General features: G+C 34.9%; 1 protein-coding gene across 2 annotated transcripts in view; it reads right to left on the bottom strand.

Moving 5' to 3' along the window:
- Positions 1-1,470: 1,470 nt before the first annotated feature.
- mapk1 (mitogen-activated protein kinase 1) overlaps positions 1,471-21,128 on the bottom strand; it is a 39,174-nt gene continuing 19,516 nt past the window's right edge. Inside the window, exons 2-10 of one of the 2 annotated variants that reach the window (XM_051895297.1) lie at positions 20,402-20,584; positions 16,654-16,843; positions 15,924-16,040; positions 12,464-12,578; positions 9,703-9,834; positions 9,317-9,426; positions 6,185-6,207; positions 6,079-6,104; positions 1,471-4,510 (exon numbers count right to left, since the gene is read on the bottom strand). In XM_051895297.1, the coding sequence (XP_051751257.1) occupies positions 4,389-4,510; positions 6,079-6,104; positions 6,185-6,207; positions 9,317-9,426; positions 9,703-9,834; positions 12,464-12,578; positions 15,924-16,040; positions 16,654-16,843; positions 20,402-20,584 (1,018 nt within the window). In that variant the 3' untranslated portion in view covers positions 1,471-4,388. Of the gene's footprint in view, positions 4,511-6,078; positions 6,208-9,316; positions 9,427-9,702; positions 9,835-12,463; positions 12,579-15,923; positions 16,041-16,653; positions 16,844-20,401; positions 20,585-21,128 lie in introns of both variants that reach the window. The other variant, XM_051895295.1, reaches the window with a different exon arrangement.

Raw genomic sequence — 21,128 nt, 5'->3', positions numbered from 1 at the left:
GTCTGGGCTTTTATGCTGCATTGTGTCTTAACAGAATTTTGAGCAGGCACAGAGCAGCATTAATTTGTGTGTAAAGATGCCTTAATTAATGAAACAACAACAAAAAAGCCTCAAAAATAAAGACCGCCTTGTGAGGGTTATTTTCATGTATATATACCGCTTATGTGTGAGAAAATAGATACATTGTTTCCAATAATTATTAGCTTTTATTTGTCATTGTACTAAAGCCAAACTAATCTGTACTAACACAAAATTGCACTGCAAAGGTGGCACAGAAGCGCTTCTGAAGTGGCATTTAAAGGGATAGTTCACTCCAAAATGGAAATTTTGTCATTTACTCACCCTCAAGTTGTTCCAAACCTGTATGAATCGCTTTGTTCTGCTGAACACAAAGGAAGATATTTGGAAGAATGTTTGTTACCAAGCAGTTCTCGCCCCCCACTGACTACCATAGTAGGAAAAAAAAAAAAAATACTATGGTAGTCGATGGGGGGTGAGATCTGCTCAAGGTTTGGACCAACTTGAGGGTGAGTAAATGATGACAAAATTTTCATTTTTGGGTGAACTATCCCTTTAAGTGTCTTTACACAGACTTTTTAATGCTGCTTGGAGGTGGCATAAATGCATTTACACAACAGTTTTAACTGCATATTGTTATAGGGGCTGAGGCGGGTCAGAGAAGGCATAATTTAGTCTGGCTTTTATGCTGTATTGTGTCTTTACAGAATTTTGAGCAGGCACAGAGCAGCATTAACTTGTCTGTGTAAAGATGCCTTAATGCAACAAACAAAACCCCTCAAAAATAAAGATTGCCTTGTGAGGGACCCCCTTCATGAAATATTTATTTTCATGTAGCCTTTATATAAAAACTAGATATGTTGTTTCCAAAAATGATTTGCTTGCTAATTTTTAAACTGATAACATTTTTTTTTATCTGTTTTGTTTATATTAGATTATTTTAACATCAAGGCTGTTTGCAGGTTCCCATTGTGACAATTTACCCCATATAGTGTGACAACATGCCCCACTGTTTTACAGAAGACATTTTCAATGAACAGTGTCTTTTTTCCTGGCTGATATGTTCAACACATTTTACACTTTTAAGATTTGTCTATAGACCTTATTCACAGTAGCGCATCTTTGATTTTTAGCGAGGCTGTGAGGGATAGACATACATCTTTTCAGTGGGTTGTACTGTTATTTAATGGGTTTTTGGATTTTTCTGCTGCCGAAACACTGCAAAAATATATTTCCAAGAAATTTCAGTACACACACACACACACACACAAAAAAAAAAAAAAAAACAAAAAACAGACAACATGAGCTGTGGAAAATTATAAGTGATCTAGGAGCTTTATACAGCAGATGCCATTGAAAACAAGTCTATCCATCACAGCCTGTCAAAAGGTCCATACAGTCCAACACATGAAACACTAGCACTAATAACAAGGAGGAGACATGAGGCAGAAATATAATACAATTTGTTTTATTCTGCTGTTTCTAGGTTACATGACTTGGCAGATGCAGAGATCAATATCGGTAACGAACGTTGGCTGTCTTTTTGAGCAGTAAAAACAAGCCTTTGAGACATAATGCCACTTTTTTCAATAGATTCAAAAGATTTTAATCTATTTTTTTTTAAATGTTTGTAATCACAAGTTTCCCCAGTGACTTTACTGACACCCTCTGAATTGCATCCAAGGGTCCAAAACCTGGGGGTTTCAAAGCTTGTAAGTGAAATTCACAACAAAAGTTGGCCATTGCTGACAAAAAGGAGATTAATACACAGAGACAATTTTTACAAGATTAATAATAAATCACTAGACATTCATTTTTACAATAAAAACAGTTCTGCACAAAACTTTCAAGAACTGAAGGCAAAATGCAACAAGATCAAACCAGGTAGGGCAGAAATAAAAGGTGTATTTATTTTTCTTTATACTTCCTCAAACGAATCACAAAAATCACAAAAACTGTGACAAATAGGACTTAAAATTAGATAAAGAGAATTGAGATTTTTTTTGGTTTTCACTGTTTTTTTAAATATATATATAAATTTATATATATATATAATTTCAAGAGTATACCGCAAAAAAAGTCACAACTGATCCCCAACAAAACAAAGCTGCACGATAAATGTATTTGTGATGCATAAAGGCACACAGAAACAGACAGGCTGCACACTGATTCGGCAGAAGCTATCTTACAGAGTTTTGCATTTTTTTTTATTTTATTTTTTTTTTTATTTCTAATGCATGTATATAAGATAATAGCCCATTCTCTCCTTGATCAACCAACATCTGATACCACCACTAGGTGGCGCCTTGCCAGATACTTATATAGGCGAAAGTAACGTGGAGTTAGTAAACCAAAGAGAAAGCAAATGTGAGAAAGAAACACTTCGCATAAGCCATGCACACATCAGTATCAATAACTTAATATCTTAGACGTCGACTGAGCTCCATTTCCACAAACGTTCAAGTGCTATCTCGCTCACTAATTGCACAAAAGTATGCATTATTATAGCACGTAGAGTTCCAGGTAGACTTTCTCTTTCTCTTTCATTTCGCCTGGGTCCCGACGCACCACATTATTCATTCACCAGCAGAAAATATCTTATGATTGAAATGGATTAATAAAAGGTGCATTTGCATGGCTAGAGACTTCTAATTTCCAAGTGGAATTAAACCTGACGTTCTGGTTGAACTGGCTGATTTAGTTCATCTAAAAAGCTAATCTCGATTATTGTCATTTTTTTCTTCAAACACTGAAACGAACCTGGATTTTGAAAGAAGTGCAACCAAAATGTACAAGCAAAATAAAGAGTTTTTTTTTTCCTTTTTGAACTCGTAATACTCTATATAGGAAATATGAGACCACAAAAGGTTATAACAAAATCCTGAGAGTCCAAAAGTGGAATCCCCAGCAGTGTGGCACTTCCATTTTCTTTGTATAGAAAGCTTTTTAACAGTCATGCAAGGGCACAGTCTTATTGATACAAGGCGGCTGGGGGTGGACAGGGAAAGCAAAAAGAGAAAGAAATATACAAAAAAATAAAAAAATAATGAATGAATACAGATGAGCAGGCACTGTACGTTTATAACAAACATTGATTAGTTTACCAGTTATGACTGAAAAAACTCAAGATTGTTCTTTGTCCCGTGACAGAAGTTCCTCTAAACCTAGCTAAGCGATAAAGTCCAGTTCCTAAATGGACCTACACACATCTTTAGATTCAAAAACACCTGGATTTTGGGAAATACATTCACCTGCATAGAACTTATCTTTTTTTTGCAGGTAATGTGAGGACTTAGGTCAACTTTTGGACACAAGTGGTGTCGTAACATCTTCAAAGCGGCCTTTTCTTTGGTGCTTAAGCAAATTTAACAGATTAGTCTCTTTTCTAGGGGTTCTAAAAGTGTTTTAATAGTTTATATATATATATATATATATATATATAAACTATTAATTGTGATTAATCGCATCCAAATTAAGTTTGTTTACATGTGTGTGTACTGTGTATATTTATTATGTATATATAAATACACACAAAAACATAAAAATATATTTATATATAATATAAATTATATATAAATGCAAGTATATAAATATACATGTATACATGCAAATATTTCTTAAATACATGTATTAATACGTGTGTGTTTTTATATATACATAGTAAATATACACAGTACACACACATTATGTAAACAAACTTTTATTTTGGATATATCCATATAAGTTACTGTTACATAAGATAAGATTGCCTAAAGGCACATCAAGGGGGATTGGAAAAGTTAAAATATACAAAAAATGAAAGAAATATTTAAGCAATTTTAAGGGGTCATTAGTAAATACATATTTGCATTTAAGAAAATATATTAAAGCCTCAAAATGGCACCGTGGCAAATTTAGAGCTCTGTGCACTTTGAGGAGATTGGCGATGCACAATGTGGGTAAATGTGTGTCCACTGCATATATATAAGAATAGAGGAGATCTGAGCCCTGGTTCTCTCCCTGTTTGACCTCTTGGGACTTCAAAATGGCTTACAGACACCTTAGAAAAGCAGCTTGTTGGAAATATTAACAGGAGGCTAAAAAGAAGCACAACACTAACACAATCATAGACGTTTCTTTTTACTTAAGTGTATCAGAGGACCAAGAGAAAAAGGGTTAATCAGAATTGAGATGGGTCCACAAACACACGCAGGCACACTTTCACACAGATAAGCAAGAAGAGAGAAGGATGTGATGCAGAGGAAGAGTGTGAGAGAAGCTCTACACTTTTCTTCCATTGTAATGAGATTGAAAGAGTAAAGGAGGTGAAGAGAGCAGGAGGGCGCAGGAGTCCGAAGGGGTCAGATGAACTTAGAGGGCTGTCTGTAGTTTTAGGGTTCAGGAAAAGGAGGAGATAACGATGATGATGATGGTCGATGAAGACCAAAAGAGGACCACAGCGCACAGTGGTGTGGAGACAGAAGCATCAGCATGATTGAATCCAGACCAACACCTACAGACAGAAAAAATAGGTTTAGTTATGGTCGAAACAAAACAAATCAAATTCCATCTGGGAAAAAGCTATAATGAGGCTTTGCAGAGTTAATAAAACATATTAGCAGGTACTCTAGTATTCAAAGGTTTGGGGTCAATATGCAAGTAGTCCAGTCCAATAAAATAGTCTGAATAACCATGTCAAGAAGTAGTTTCAGCTTTCTAATAATATTCATGTTGGTGGCACTGTTTTGTAATCCAGGAAGTGTAAAAGGAACAGCTGCTCCCTCCAGAGAATCATCCAGAAACACTGCATGTCTTTACGCTACTGACAAACACATTCTTTATTTAATTCATATTAACAAAATGTGTTCAAACGTTTAGGGTCAGAATTTTTTTTTTTTATTATTCAGCAAGGATGCATTTAATTGGTCAAAAGTGACAAAACACTTTTACATTGTTACAAAATAGTTCTATTTCAAATACATTTCTAGAACTTTCTATTCATGAAAGAATCCTGTATTATGGTTTCCACAAAAATATTAAGTAGCACAACTGTTTTCAGATGTGATAATAAGAAATGTTTCTTGAGCAGCAAATCAGCATATGTGACCCAGGACCACAAAACTAGTCATAAGGGTCAATGTTTTGAAATTGAGATTTATACATCATCTGAAAGCTGAATAAATAAGCTTTCCATTGATATATGGTTTGACAATATTTGTCTGAGATACAACTATTTAAAAATCTGGAATCTGAGGGTGCAAAAAAAAAAAAAAAAAAAAAAAATCAAAGTACTGAGAAAAACACCTTTAAAGTTGTCTAAATGAAGTCCTTAGCAATGCATATCCACTCACAAAAATAAATTTGATATATTTACAGTAGGAAATGTACAAAATATCTTCATGGAACATGATCTTTACTTAATAACCTGATTTTTGGCATAAAAGAAAAATCGATAATTTTGACCCATACAATGTAATGTTGGCTATTGCTACAAATACACCCGTGTGACTTATGATTGGTTTTGTGGTCCAGGGTCACATATTAGAATGATTTCTGAAGGATCATGTGACACTGAAGACTGGAGTAATGATGCTGAAAATTCAGCTTTGACGTCACAGGAATAAATTATATTTTAAAATATAAAAAATTAGAGAACAGTTTATTTAAATTTTACAATATTACTATTTTTACTGCATTTTTGATCAAATAAATGCAGCCTTGGTAAGCATAAGAGACTACTTTCAGAAACATCAGTCAGACGCCAAACATTAGAACAGTAGTGTATACGCAGTGCAAAGATATTTAGTCCTATTGGTGTAATAAAAGTGTTGAACAAAAACTTAAAAATTTCAAATGTGTACTACGAATCATTTTAAGGGTTTAGAAATGGACAGAATGAAAATTCCTCTTTAGAAAAAAAAAAAAAAAAAAAAAAAAAAGTTGAAAATGACTGGATCCTTTGCACTTGTTCATTTTTATTTTCCAGATATGGAAAATACACTGTCATCCCTTTTTCTTTGACCATGTGATTGATTCTTTTGTCCATTTAACCCATGCATTTGGCTTCAGTCTGCAGTTTACCTGAGAGATAGGCTATGGTCTGAAGGCTGTTTGAAAGCGTGCAGTTTCTTCAAAGATCAGCTCTTTCAAAGTCTCTTTGGGCAAGTCATCCAGCTCCATTTCGAACTTAAACGGAGCCTCAGCAACAGGCTGTGAAGAATAAATAAATTATGGGACCATGGGATAAAATGCTTTAACCACAATTACTTTCCTTATACCTGTACAACATTAATCACTAAAGCTGTTTTTCAGTGCTGGTAGATGAAGTCCTACATACAAATTGCAAATGATATTCATCAGTGTTCAGTGTAGCCGTTTGTGCAATAGGGCGGGTGCTAAACTTCATGCAACAATGCAATTTGTAATTTTTGGGTGTTACAGACACAATGAGCATCAACAAAACTGCTGTTGTGAAAAAAGGCACAAAAAAAAAAAAAAAAAAAAAAAAATACAGAAAATGTGCTGATCACATGACATGGTAGCATCAGTAATCTTGCATTCACATGCTAAAACCATCAATCACATCTTAACAGACACTCTATAGATAGTCAAAGGTTATTGTGGGCATGTGGCTAATAAAGTGCACTTCATAGTGCTCCTGTCTGAAACACTCAACCTTTGATCACCATAAACTCTAAGATACACAATAGCGGAGAACATGATGAAGCTGGAGTTCTTGAAAGCAGAGGACAGCAGAATACAAGTTTTTACATTTATCTTTTACTTTATTAAAGTCAGTCACCCAGAATCACAAAATTACAGTGACCGGGAGGGGACATGTTCACATGTTCAGTTTTGTTGTGGCACGATTTATTATTTTTTTTGGGAACGTCATACTAACTCGTGGCCACAAGACAATTTTGTTGAGGTAACGACATTCTTATGTTGTGGCTACGCGATGTGAAGTCGAGATCATATGTTGAGGAAATGACATTTTTCTCGTGGCCACGAGTTTAACGGGTAAACAAACCTGAGTGACCAAAGCAACCTGGGATTATCTGAAATGGATATTATTAATCAATTAATAATTTATTTTGAATTAAAGATGACAAAAAAAAGTGCAGAATGAAGAAACGATTATATTAACCTATATTATAGGCTTACTATTATATTATACACCGATTAGGCATAACATTATGACCACCTTCCTAATATCGTGTTGGTCCCCCTTTTGCTGCCAAAATAGCCCTGACCCATCAAGGCATGGACTCCACTAGACCCCTGAAGGTGTGCTGTGGTATCTGGCACCAAGATGTTAGCAGCAGATCCTTTAAGTCCTGTAAGCTGCGAGGTTGGGCCTACATGGATCGGACTTGTTTGTTCAGCACATCCCACAGATGCTCGATTGGATTGAGATCTGGGGAATTTGGAGGCCAAGTCAACACCTCAAACTCGTTGTGCTCCTCAAACCAATCTTGAACCATTTTTGCTTTGTGGCAGGGTGCATTATCCTGCTGAAAGAGGCCACAGCCACCAGGGAATACCGTTTCCATAAAAGGGTGTACATGGTCTGCAACAATGCTTAGGTAGGTGGTACGTGTCAAAGTAACATCCACATGGATGGCAGGACCCAAGGTTTCCCAGAAGAACATTGCCCAAAGCATCACACTGCCTCCGCCGGCTTGCCTTCTTCCCATAGTGCATCCTGGTGCAATATGTTCTCCAGGTAAGCGAGGCACATGCACCCGACCATCCACGTGATGTAAAAGAAAACGTGATTCATCAGACCAGGCACCTTCTTCCATTACTCTGTGGTCCAGTTCTGATGCTCATGTGCCCACTGTTGGTGCTTTCGGCGGTGGACAGGGGTCAGCATGGGCTCCCTGACTGGTCTGCGGCTATGCAACTCCATACGCAACAAACTGTGATGCACTGTGTATTCTGACACCTTTCTATCAGAACCAGCATTAACTTCTTGAGCAATCTGTGCTACAGTAGCTCGTCTGTTGGATCGGACAGCCTTCGCTCCCCACGTGCATCAATGAGCCTTGACCCTGTCGCCGGTTCACCACTGTTCCTTCCTTGAACCACTTTTGATAGATACTGACCACTGCAGACCAGGAACACCCCACAAGAGCTGCAGTTTTGGAGATGCTCTGACCCAGTCGTCCAGCCATCACAATTTGGCCCTTGTCAAACGCGCTCAAATCCTTACACTTGCCCATTTTTCCTGCTTCTAACACATACTCTGTGAACAAAATGTTCACTTGCTGCCTAATATATCCCATCTACTAACAGGTGCCGTGATGAAGAGAAAATCAATGTTATTCACTTCACCTGTCAGTGCTCATAATGTTATGCCTGATCAGTGTATTACACGATGTTGCCTATATTCGAATGAGAGTTTGTTATCATCAATAAATGTTAAAAATATAAGAACATAAAATAATATAGGCCTACAAGAAAACATTTTTGTCTATCCCATCTCACAGTCTTTTAAATCCATTAACTGATCGTTTTATTTTTATTATTTGCATAATTTGCTCATTTTTATTGGTTAAATATTTTTATTTGTTACTTACTTAGCATTATGTTACTTACATGTTTTGTAAGTAGGCCTATAGATAAGAGTAAAGGAGTAAAGGATTATCCATTTCTGATAAACCCAGGTTGCTATGGTCACGCAGGTTTGTTTACGCATTAAACTTGTGGCCGCGAGAAATAGACGTCGTTCCCTTAACATATGATCTCGAGGCCACGACTTCACATCGTGTGGCCACAACATGAGAATGTCGTTACCTCAACAAAATGATCTCGTGACCATGAGTTAATATGTTGCGGCCACGACAAAACTAAGTGAATCGAATATGTCCCCTCCTGGTCACTGTACAAAATAAACCTTGCCAGGGTTTATTTCATTATGATGACTGATTGACTATAAATTGAAATTGCACCAAAATGCTTGATTCTTATTGGTCAAATCGTAGAATTGAGTGATCAAATACTTCTGTATAATGACCACTAAACTCTGTATTTTACCATATTATAGTTTACTCTCTCTATTCATAAGAAAGAATGTTAGAAAAGCAAATTGGCATCATCCTGTGACTGTAGAAAAATGTCTGTAGAGGATGCTGAGAAAAAGTAATAATAATAATAATAATAATAATAGTTTTTGCAATGTTTGTTTTGTTGCTCTTATTGTTTCTTACTGTAGTTTTATCTTAGTGGAATATTTTTCCCACATACTTTTTCAAAAGATGCTATTATCAAAATTATAGACTATGGAATTTAGAAAGAGAAGTAGTAGCGAACTGACCTCATCTGTGGGGTCATAGTACTGTTCCAGGTACGGGTGAGCAAGTGCCTCCTCCACCTCAATCCTCTTATGAGGGTTAAAGGTCAACATCTTATCCAACAGGTCCAACGCTACAAGAAAACAGAGCCAAATATATACATAGTACTCAAACCCAAATATCACACCAGTTCATTAAAAGCAATCCTAGTGGATGCTACTTATTTTTAATAGATGTTACCAAGTTCACTTCTGCTAAGCTTATATGTTATAACCAGAAATTCAAATATAAGTTGTAAAAATACTTGCAAGTCAATTGTGAGTATGCATACTGGCATTTAAGGTGGCTTTGCCTTCAAAATACAAGAACTTGTTTCCTTTTATCAAGTTGTGTGGAGTTGAACTCTGACCTTTAGGGTCTGCGTTAGGAAACAGGCGGTTCCAGGGCACTTTGCAGCGGAGAGGAAGTGACAGCAGGTAATTCCTTGCCTTAATGTTGATGATGCAGTTGAGGTCCTCCTGAGAGGGGGAGCCCAAAATACCTACAGGAGAAAGAAAAGACAAATAAAACTGATTAGAGTCTAGAGGGAGGATAGGACATAAGGAGAAAAGCAATAAGGAATCAAGAGGATAAAGCAGAAATGAGTATAGAAATTATGAAAATATAAACAAGGAGTGCAAGGGAATAAAAGCAAAAGAAAAAAGGGGAAGCACTCATACCTTTCAGACGTGCTAACTGTAGTTTTGTTGCATCATTCTTTGCCATCCTGTACAGCTAAAACAGCGGCAACCTTCTCAAGTTTCATACTTTACAGCATCACTCTTAAAAGATTATCCTTTGTCTTTTGAAATAAATGTTTAATATACACTACTGTTCAAAAGTTTGGGGTTGGTTCTTATGTTTCTGAAAGTCTTGCTCACCAAGGCTGCATTTATTTGATAAAAAAAAAAAAAGTAAAAATAGTAATATAGTGTAAGTAAATTTAATTTATAAAGCACATTTAAACATAGCAGAGCAATCCAAAGTGCTGAACAGAGTAAGGAAACATAAAATAAAATAAAACAGAACAGAACCAAACAAAACAGACAATAAACAGAAGTATAATAATATTAAAATGCCAGAGAGTAGAGATGCATTTTCAATTTTGATTTAAAAAGGGTAATCGAAGGTGCGAGGCGGATGCCCAAAGGCAACTGGTTCCAGTGAAATATTATTACAATTTAAAAAAAAAAAAAAAAAAAAAAAAATGTTTTCTATCTTAATTTATTTTAAAATATAATTTATTCCTGTAATGACAAAGCTAAATTTTCAGCATCATTACTCCAGTCTTTAGTGTCACATGATCCTTCAGAAATGATTCTAATATGCTGATTTGCTGCTCAAGAAACATTTCTTAATATTATCAATGTTGAAAATAGTTGTGCTGCCTAATATTTTTGTTTAATATATTTTTTTCAGGATTCTTTGACAAATAAAAAGTTCAAAAGAACAGCATTTATTTAAAATAGAAATATATTACTTACTGTCAATTTGAGAAATTTAATGCATCCTTGCTGAATAAAATTATTAATCTCTAATAAAAAAAAAAAAAGTTTGTTTTTTTAAGTAGTGTACTATATAAACAACCTAACATTCAACATAACATAACTGAGTTCACTCAGACCATTTATGAAAACTAAGCTGCAAAAATGGTTCATTCTGAAATAGCATTGACATCAGAACCATGAGCTCATTAACATATAACAGCTCATGTTTACATAACTATTCAGTAGCTGTGATTAATGACAGTGTGACTATACAACATGGAGATTAGCCCATCATAAAGGAGGTCATTTGCATGTGGAAATCTTTGAAGTACAAAAGAAAAAGCGGCCTATTTAATTTGAAATTATAAAAAAACAATTGTACAATTGTACACACAGTTGTAGAATATGGCACATTTAATAACCTAACTACACCTATTTTTGGTTGCTGTGGACACCAAATTAAACAAATGCAAGAAAAGATAAGAAGTGTTCAGAGAATGAAAGATGGTACAACAATAACCCAGTGTGCCAAGCTAATGATGTGCACACGCAATCTAAATGAGGAAATAAGTAGGGTTATCAACAGGGAAACATCTGCTCATGCAGGCCAGACGGGTTCAAAGAAGCACATGTTAATGGAAGAAAGTGTTACTACACAGATCGTCTCTTCGGGAGCCATCACTATGGGTTTGATGGGAAAACACACCCTCAAACACACGTAGCAGCATGGACCGTTATCAGCCCGCTGCAGGGTCAAAATCAACAGCATCTCTGACAGGAAACATTGAGTTTTCAACTCATGCAAAAGGCGGAGAAAGGAAAAATAAAGAGAAGGGAAGCAACTGACATCTGATGTGCTTCGACTTGAAAGGGAAATGATTAAGCCTTTTTGGCGATAACCATCAGATGCTTATCTCAGTCTTACGATGCAAAACGGACCACAATGCATCATGTTTCAGCCCAGAGATGAATGGCCTATGCTGAACTTTTGAAGAGCGCTCAATGTACATCAATTATTCAGAGCGAGTAAGCATGTTTTCCATTATAGATGGACAGCTTTATGAAAACTGAGGAAAAAATTTTAAAGTATCTTTAGAAGAAGAGTTTAATTTACACAATGTAGTGTTTGTCTTTCATATGCACCATGTGATTTAAGTACTCACCTTAACATCAACAATCCACAAGAAAAACAAAGTTCGTAATTAGGGCTGCACAATTTGGAGGAAAAACTAATTGCAATTTTTCAGATAGAAATTGAGATTTAAAACGCAATATTTTTAAGGTTTGCTGTGCTTGTCTGTAGGGCTATAAAATTTGACCAAAAATGTTATTATTATGCACCAATATGACTATTATTATTATTTATTTTTATTAAATTAAAAAAGAAAAATATAATAGTAATAATTTTATAAAAACTAATATTTATTCTTAATTTCTTCTTCCACAGGAAGCCCTTAATACTGCAGTCTGTTAGCGTTCATATTCATCTCAATGCAGCTCTTGAAGTATGTGACCTGAAATCTACAGCTTTTTGAGTTCCAATCAGTTATAAATATCATGTGGCTAAACACTATACTTACAGGAAAATGACATGACAATGATGACTGGCCGTTGAAAATATATAAAGTCCACAGGGTTGTTTACCTAAGATGTGGTTCAGCTGATCCAGATAGTGTTTTCCAGGGAAGATGGGTCTGTTCGAAAGCATCTCAGCCAGAATACAACCAACCGACCATATATCAATGGACTTAGTGTAACCCTGAGAGAGACATAGATATAAAGAGATTGCTATCAACATTTACACAAAAGTGTTTTTAACATGCATTTTTCGGGGGTATATATATCATAGTAATATGATACGGCAATCTTGGAAGTACCATGGTAAATTAATATGGTAGTTATTAGGGATGCACCAAAATAATTCTGGGCAGAAACTTCTGGATGCACTTGGCCGAAAACCGAAACCAAAAATGCTTTTTAAAAATTATTTCTTATTTTAAATTGGCTTCTTTTTGTATAATTGTATTAATATTAGACTTTCTGGTAACACTTTACAATAAGGTTCATTAGTTAAACATTAGTTAATGTATTAACTAACATGAACTAACCATGAGCAATACATTTGTAACTGTATTTACTAATCTTCGTTAACGTTAGTTAATGAAAATACAGTTGTTCATTGTTTGTTCATGTTAGTTCACAGTGCATTAACTAATGTTAACAAGATTTTAATAATGTATTAGTAAATGTTGAAATTAACATTAAAGATTAATAAATGCTGTAAAAGTGCAGTTCATTATTTAGATCATGTTAACTATTATGTACTTAACTAATGTTAACTAATGAACCTTATTGTAAAGTGTTACCGACTTTTTAATGAAATTCAATATTTTTTATGTTACTGAATTTAAAAAAAAAAAAAAAAAAAGCCAATAAAATAAATTATTTATATAATAGGGTGGGGGGTTAAGATTAAATACATAGATAAATACAGTACAACAAAGTTACAAATAAAGTAAGGTCTAACTGTAGCGTATTCAGGTACAGACATGTAATAATTAGGCCTAAATGTAAAATAACTTTGTAGTGTTAACTGTATAAATATAGATTAATTTAGTTAAAGCTGTGTTTTATTGTTTGATTAACATTAATGACTTAGCAGCAGGTATTTTTAGGTTGCCGGTATTATGTTGCGCCATGATCTAGATTTTGCTATACCGTGGATACCGTTAAATAGTCATGAATTCTAATTTTGCATTTATATTGTTTTGTTCAATTTTGTACTCTTTTTAACACTACTAATGACGATACAGAGTCGAAGCTGAACGTTTAGCTTTTTGTCCGCTACCGTGTCCAACGCCTTACTACACAGGCATTAGTAATCAAACACAGAGAGCATTGAAACAGTCCAAATTAATAGAGCACAAACCACCTACTCAAAAACACAACAGCAACAAACAAGCGTGCATATAGATAATAGGGGTGGGAGAAAAGAAAAAAAAAAAAAAACGATGCATATATGCAACGATTCTGGATTGATTATGAGCTTAGTTTTTAACTGCAGATGCACGATGACACTGCGTGTGCTTGGTGCGTGTCTTATTTGCACGGAGCAGAGCGAGCGTTTTAATTAATTCCTACTGAAGTTGAGCGTGAAGCTCGGAAAAGCTGAAGCACATTATATTCACGGGATTCATTGCACAGGGTATGAGAGAGCTGTGAGAAACGTGTGCTTTGCTTGATGTTACGTTTGCAGTTTGTGGTCTCACAGTTCTTGAATGGAAAATGTTCTGAAAGCACTCTTTGTTTATTGCTTGTACTGTTTCGTTGTTCCTCTATTATTTACTAGGCGACTCGCTTGTTTTGAAACTTTATATATATGTCCCTATATAAAATTCTTAACATACAGTTGTATTAATGTATTTTTAACTTGTAATTATTTAAAAAAGTAGGCTACTTATAATTCCATATGTAATTAAAAAAAATAATTAAAAAATGAGTTAATAATAAAAAAAAGTATCAAGAATCCTTTTGGAATCGGATCGCGACTCCTAGAATCGGGATCTGATCGTGAGGTGCCTAAAGATTCAATTTCCCACCCCTAAGATACATAAGGTCTACTAAAATGTGATTCCAATTTTTTTTCTCATATCGCGATATAATATCGATATTGTCTGGACAGTGGAAAATATTGTAATATGAACTTTAGCTCACATCGCCCACCCCTACGTTCACGTAAGACATAACCGACTGTGTTTATGAGAATACTTGCTGAGAAATTGTGCCTGGTATTTTCACATAATTTTGCGTGTATGTGTCTGTTCAAGCACATGAAGATGCATAAGAGGAACAAATTCGCTGTACCGAATTGAACTTACCAATTAATCCGCGAAACACATGCGTGCCGAACCGTGGGGCCTGGTCCGCATGGATCACGGATCAACTACGAAAATGAAGCGGAAAATTAAGCGGAGCATCGCACCGCGCAGTAAACTGAGGGGCGGAGCGGCATATATTTTCAGCCAAAACACAATTCTCTGCCGATAATTTAAATTTCGGTGCATCCCTAGTAGTCATTCAGTACCATATTTAAAATCAAGGTGCCATGGATTTAAATTTCTGTGTGAATTATTCTTATAAGAAAAAACATTTGCTTAAATTTAGGGTTTTTATTGTAAACTAAACTGAAAATAAACTTATTAAAAACATTTTTGTTAATTAAAATGGTAACACTTTACAATACAGTCTTATTTGTTAACATAGTTAATGCATTAACTAAAATGAACTAACAATAAAACTATTTTCACAGCCTTTATTAACCTTTGTTTATGTTAGTTAATAAAAAAGTTCATGTTAGTTCACAGTGCATCAGCTAATATCTTCAAAATGTATCAGTAATGCCAAGATTATGCTAAGATATGCTGTAGAAGTATGTGTTCATTGTTAGTTCATGTTAACTAATGTAGTTAATTAATGTTAAATGAAACCTTATTGTAAAGTGTTGCCATTAAAATAGATGAAATAAAATAAAATATAAACATTAGATGACAGTGAAACTTTGAAATGTTGCTTTGGTAAGTAACTGTAAATTACTATTAATTACTCAAAAAATTGTAAATTAACTCTATTAAAATTTATTAACTGGAAAAAATTAAAACAAATAAAACCAACAAATAAACCTAAATGGTAATATAAAAACTAATAAAAATGACAAAAAAGCACACATAAAATTGCTAAAAATTAAACAAATTAAAATGAAAACTGACAAACTCAAAATATTAATAAAATTTATAATAGTAAATAAACAATACTAAAAGAACAGTTTAAATTCAGCATAAACATGTTTTTACATGTCTTCTGAAGATTTGAACGTTGAGTAATATAGGAAAGAGAATATAAACATGGCATTAATACACAGACATTTCCAGAAACCTGAATTAATTTCTTGCGAATGCAATGGCTCAACACCAAACTGCTGACTGACAGTCGCACGGAGCAACCAAACAAAAACGCTTGAGACAATAACACTGTTAACCAGACTAAACTAATCAGTGTGTGAATGATCAGTGCAACAAAATTTGAAAGATCAACACTGATTTCTCACCTTAGAATTGAGCATAATCTCTGGTGCACGGTACCAACGTGTGGCTACATACTCCGTCAGGAAGCCGGTGTGGTCATGGTCTGGATCGGCCACTCGGGCGAGCCCAAAATCACAGATCTAAGATGAAATAAGCATTAACACAGTTACAGACATATGCGAGTAAGCGGAGCCTGCTGTGACTTTAATTCAACGATGGTATGGTATGGTGACAGTGGATTTAAAGGTTTATGGGTGCTATTTTTCCTTTGTTAATTACTTTCTCATACTATACGACTATATCTGAAACCACAGAACAGTTTAAAATGACAATTATAAATGTTGAAGAAAAAAATACCACCAATGTTAAGAGTTAAACCTAAATTTCTTACACAAATATATGATCCAAATTGTATTTAATTTAATTTACATTTATTATATAAATATTTGATCATTTTATTTAATTTAATTTACATTTTTTAATTTTATTTAAAATGATCTCACTCCTCTTGTCTGTTGCTTTCTGTGCAACTTGTTCAAGCTCTTTTGTGAAATGGAATAATTTCATATTTATAACATTTATAGAATATAAATGATATTAGTAAAATGGAAGTTATGTGCTTTTTTGTACAACTGACAGGTGCAGCGTTCTGTAAAAAAATGTTCAATGCCATTTGGTGACACAGAAATGACACACTTCACCTTTAAATGTGTTTGAAATGGCATGATGGCATAGAACCGCAGTGTGCTTCACCTTGAGGTCGCAAGTAGTGTTGAGCAACAGGTTAGATGGCTTCAGGTCTCGGTGGAGAACGTTTGCCGAGTGGATGTACTTTAGACCGCGCAAGATCTGGTACAGGAAGTAACAGATGTGGTCATTGCTCAAGTGCTGCGTCTTCAACAGCTTGTATAAGTCTGTCTCCATCAGATCCTGTACAATGTAGCTATGGTTATTCAATGTCAAGGTCAAACACAAAGCTTGGGGTTCACAAAAGGTTGCATATAAGAACTGATAAAAGGTTTAAGTTAATGCTACATTCACACACTTAGTCTGGGGATCTTAGTATGTGCAGCCAGTTGAAGAAACACGTTTCATTTAATGTGAGAATCTTCTGAACCCTTTTTGTACATTCATTCGGATTTTAACAATCCATGATTTAAATGTTATTCAAAAGAGTTTTTGGGGTTTTATTCAGCTTTCAGGTATCTACACTACTGTTCAAAATTTTGGGGTCAGTAATTTTAATAGATTTGAGCAAGGACGCATTCAATTGATGAAAAGTGACAGTAAAGGCATTTATAAGGTTACAAAAGATTTCTATTTCAAATAAATATTGTTCTTTTGTTCTTCATCAAAGAATCCTGAAAATAAAAACATATCAGTCTTTACAAAAATATTAAGCAGCACAACTGTTTTCAACATTGATAATGATAAAAAATGTTTCTTGAGCAGCAAATCAGCATATTAGATGATTTCTGAAGGATCATGTGACAATGAAGACTAGGAGTAATGATGCTGAAAATTCAGTTGTTTTGATCACAGGAATAAATTTATTTAAAAATTTTGTATATTAATATTTGTAAAACATTTTAAATTATGTTAAAATAGAAAATCATTTTAAACTGTAATTATATTTTACTATATTGTATATTAATGTTTGGAAAATATTAATTTTAAATTACGTTAAAATAGAAAAAAAAAAAACTTTTAAATAGTAATAATAAATAAATAAATAAATAAATGAATAAATGAATGAATGAATGAATGAATGAATAAATACAGCCTTGGTGAGCGTAAGAGACTGATCCCAAACTTTTGAATGGTAATGTATATGCTAATTAATCCTAAAAAGTTACCTTTTTATATATGATTTATTCCTCAAAAGTACATTTGCAAATGTTAATGGAATCACTGCAGAACTGGAACAGTCTTATAGAACAGAATCAAAACTACTTAAAGGATTATTTCACTTCAGAATTAAAATTTCCTGATAATTTACTCACCGCCCTGTCATCTAAAATGTTTATGTCTTTCTTTCTTCAGTCGAAAAGAAATTGAGGTTTTTGAGGAAAACATTCTAGGATTTTTCTCCATATAGTGGACTTCACCAGGGTACAACGGGTTGAAGGTCCAAATTGCAGTTTCAGTGCAGCTTCAAAAAGCTCTACATGATCCCAGCTGAGAAATAAGGGTCTTATCTAGTGAAACGATGGGTCATTTTCTAAAAAAAAAAAAAAAAAAAAATAATAATAATAATAATAATAATAATGAAAAATTATATACTTTTTAACCACAAATGCTCATCTTGTACTGCTCTGCGGTCCGCCACGCATTATGTAATCAGGTTGGAAAGGTCACTTCTCCTCCAACTTCAAAATCATCCGATATCATTGTTTCACCTTTTTTTGTAAAGGCCGTTTGACTTAGTCTTTGCACATTCGCTTTGTAGACACTGGATCCGTACTTTCGCCTACGTCATGCGCAGGGCTTCACATCATTTTTTTTGCTCACCAGCCACTGTCGATAGTGGTTTTTCCAAAGTTACTAGCCACTCAGCACTTTCACTGGCCACAATTTTGCTGTTGGGAAATTACATTTTATATGATTAAAGTTGACTTTGGCATTCTTAAATTACTTGATTTTGAGTCATTTTACTTGATTTTGAAGATTTAAAACCCTTTCAAACTTTCAAATGCAGATTGACCACCCAAATCAAGACTACATTGTATATCAGCTGGTATGTAGCCTACAGGTGGGCAATATGAGCATAGGCTAATATGATAAATAAGTTATTTTCGTTAGGCTATATAAAAGAACAAAGAAGCAAATTACAAAAACAATAGTAAATAAATAAATAAAAAAAACTTTTTTCAGATACAGTAGGTTTATTTAACATGTATACATTTATTTAACATTTTTTATTGTTTGATTAACATTAATGACAGACAGATATTTAATTGGGCTGCTGAATGCATGGACGTAATATACCGACACATATCCAGTTATTACCCACCTGTTTACGTCCACTTAAGCCATAACCGACTATATTCACGCGAGATACTCCACACGACGGACATTTTGACACCTGTGTGTGCGTGTATTTGACTATTCAGGCACAAGGAGAACTGATCGCACACGCGAGAAAGCGCTTCTGTTGTGTGTCATTCAGCGCGATTCCGCCTATCCCGCCTTCACTAACAGCAAGTTAATCGATAAAGAATTGTAACATTAATTGAATTGTAATTTTGTGATACGACGATCTTCAACGATCATTGGCTGTAAGCTGCAATTAAATTCAACCCGCCAAAGTGGCTAGTGGGAGTGGCTGTCTTACCCGCCACAGCTGAAATCTACCCGCATTTGGCGGGTTGGCGGGTGTTAATGTCAAGCCCTGGTCACGCGTGACCTTTCCAACATGATTACGTAACGCGTGGCGCATCGCAGAGCAGTGCAAGATGAGCATTTGTGGTTAAAAAGTATTTTTATTTTTTAGAAATGACCAATCGTTTCAATAGACAAGACCCTTATTCCTCGGCTGGGATCGTGCAGAGCCCTTTGAAGCTGCACTGAAACATTTAGACCATTTGAACATTTGGACCCTCAACCTGTTGAACCCTGTTGAAGTCCACTATATGGAGAAAAATCCTGGAATGTTTTCCTCAAAAACCTTAATTTCTTTTCGACTGAAGAAAGAAAGACATAAACATCTTGGATGACATGGGGGTGAGTAAATTATCAGGAAATTTAAATTCGGAAATGAACTTATCCTTTAAACAGCTCACAATTCCCATGCCTGCCAACAAGGATAAGTAGTAAATCTTTGTTTATTTCAGGCTGTGGCATACTAAAAGCTCCTGGATATTTAAAACAACAACAACAACAACCACAACAACAAAAATCACAAGGCTTTTGATAAGTTCTGTATTATCTTCAGTAGAAAATACATAAGCACAAGAAAGAAAATCGTGGTCTTTAAAATCTTATGTTTCTACTCCCTTCAACAGCAGCAGCTCTGGCATGATCCTAATCACACTACAACAACACAGCAATTAGATCATGCAAAACTGCTCTCACTATCCACACGCCTACTGACTATTGATTTCGGTCCTAAAATTAACTCTTTACTAGAGATTTTTGCATTGTCTCAGCCTACACAGTTGGAAAAGATCGTAGTTTGTGCCAGAGGCCATATTTTCAGCCTGAACATGTATATTTAAAAAGCTGAACTGAAAAATTGAATGAGTTTGAATTTAAATACATCTTAATATCTCTCTTTTTGCTTTAATGATGGCCACACTTGAACTGATACACATAAAATCGTGTTCTCCAGCATGAGAAAAAAAAGCATCTTGAGCTTCAATGGAAGAGCAGCTGACTGTCTGTACCAAAGGAGTCACATGATCATTGTCACTAATTTACTTGTATGATTATTTACCTAGAAATAGGACAGAATAATAAAATCCTAGAACTTTGTTTATTTCCAGGCTAAAAAAAAGGATACACGTCTTTCATCTGGTCGATGGTGGGTGTGCGGATGATGTCATTGATGCCGATGATGTTCTCATGCTTGAAGCGGAGCAGGATTTTAATCTCACGGAGTGTGCGTTGACAGTACGTCTGGTGCTCAAACGGGCTGATCTTCTTTATCGCCACACGCACTTTATTATCACGATCATACGCTGAGCTGAAAAGAAGCAAAAGAGGAGACATCATCAGATCAAGCATCTGTTTTCTTAAGCCGGGTGCACACTGTACGATTTATAATAGCCTTTTACGACTGTTGCTTGTCAGACTGTACGAACATGATCCCCGCTGTAAGCCATGTCACACTGAAGGATCTCAGTTGTCATTAATGTCAGATTCTATGGCAGTCAAGATGCGTTAAAAACGAATGCATGCAAGAAGACTCGTCCGGAGTTTTACATCATCAATCCGTGACACGTTCAGTGACTGTGAGCTGCATTTACATGTGGGATAGAAATGGTGGCTTGCAAACAAAAACAAATAAAAACACGATGTGTGTTGGAGCAAGTGGTGGTTTGGTTGTGGTCTCGCTAATTGTGCTCCTATTGGTTTCTGACTTGACGGTTGTCTAAGGAGAAGTCACACCGCAGCACTGTGCGTCAAAACTTGTGACACTGCAAGAATTTCGTCAGAGGTAAAATTTGATCGCAACGATCATTAATCGTCTGTTGAAGAACATGTCAAACTAGTGATCAAAGACTTCA

This window comes from Ctenopharyngodon idella, chromosome 5 (assembly GCF_019924925.1).
Source record: "Ctenopharyngodon idella isolate HZGC_01 chromosome 5, HZGC01, whole genome shotgun sequence".
In the NCBI taxonomy this organism is placed as follows: domain Eukaryota; kingdom Metazoa; phylum Chordata; class Actinopteri; order Cypriniformes; family Xenocyprididae; genus Ctenopharyngodon; species Ctenopharyngodon idella.
The sequence above is the reverse complement of the archived record's forward strand: the minus strand, read 5'-3'. Positions and strand labels throughout refer to the sequence as shown.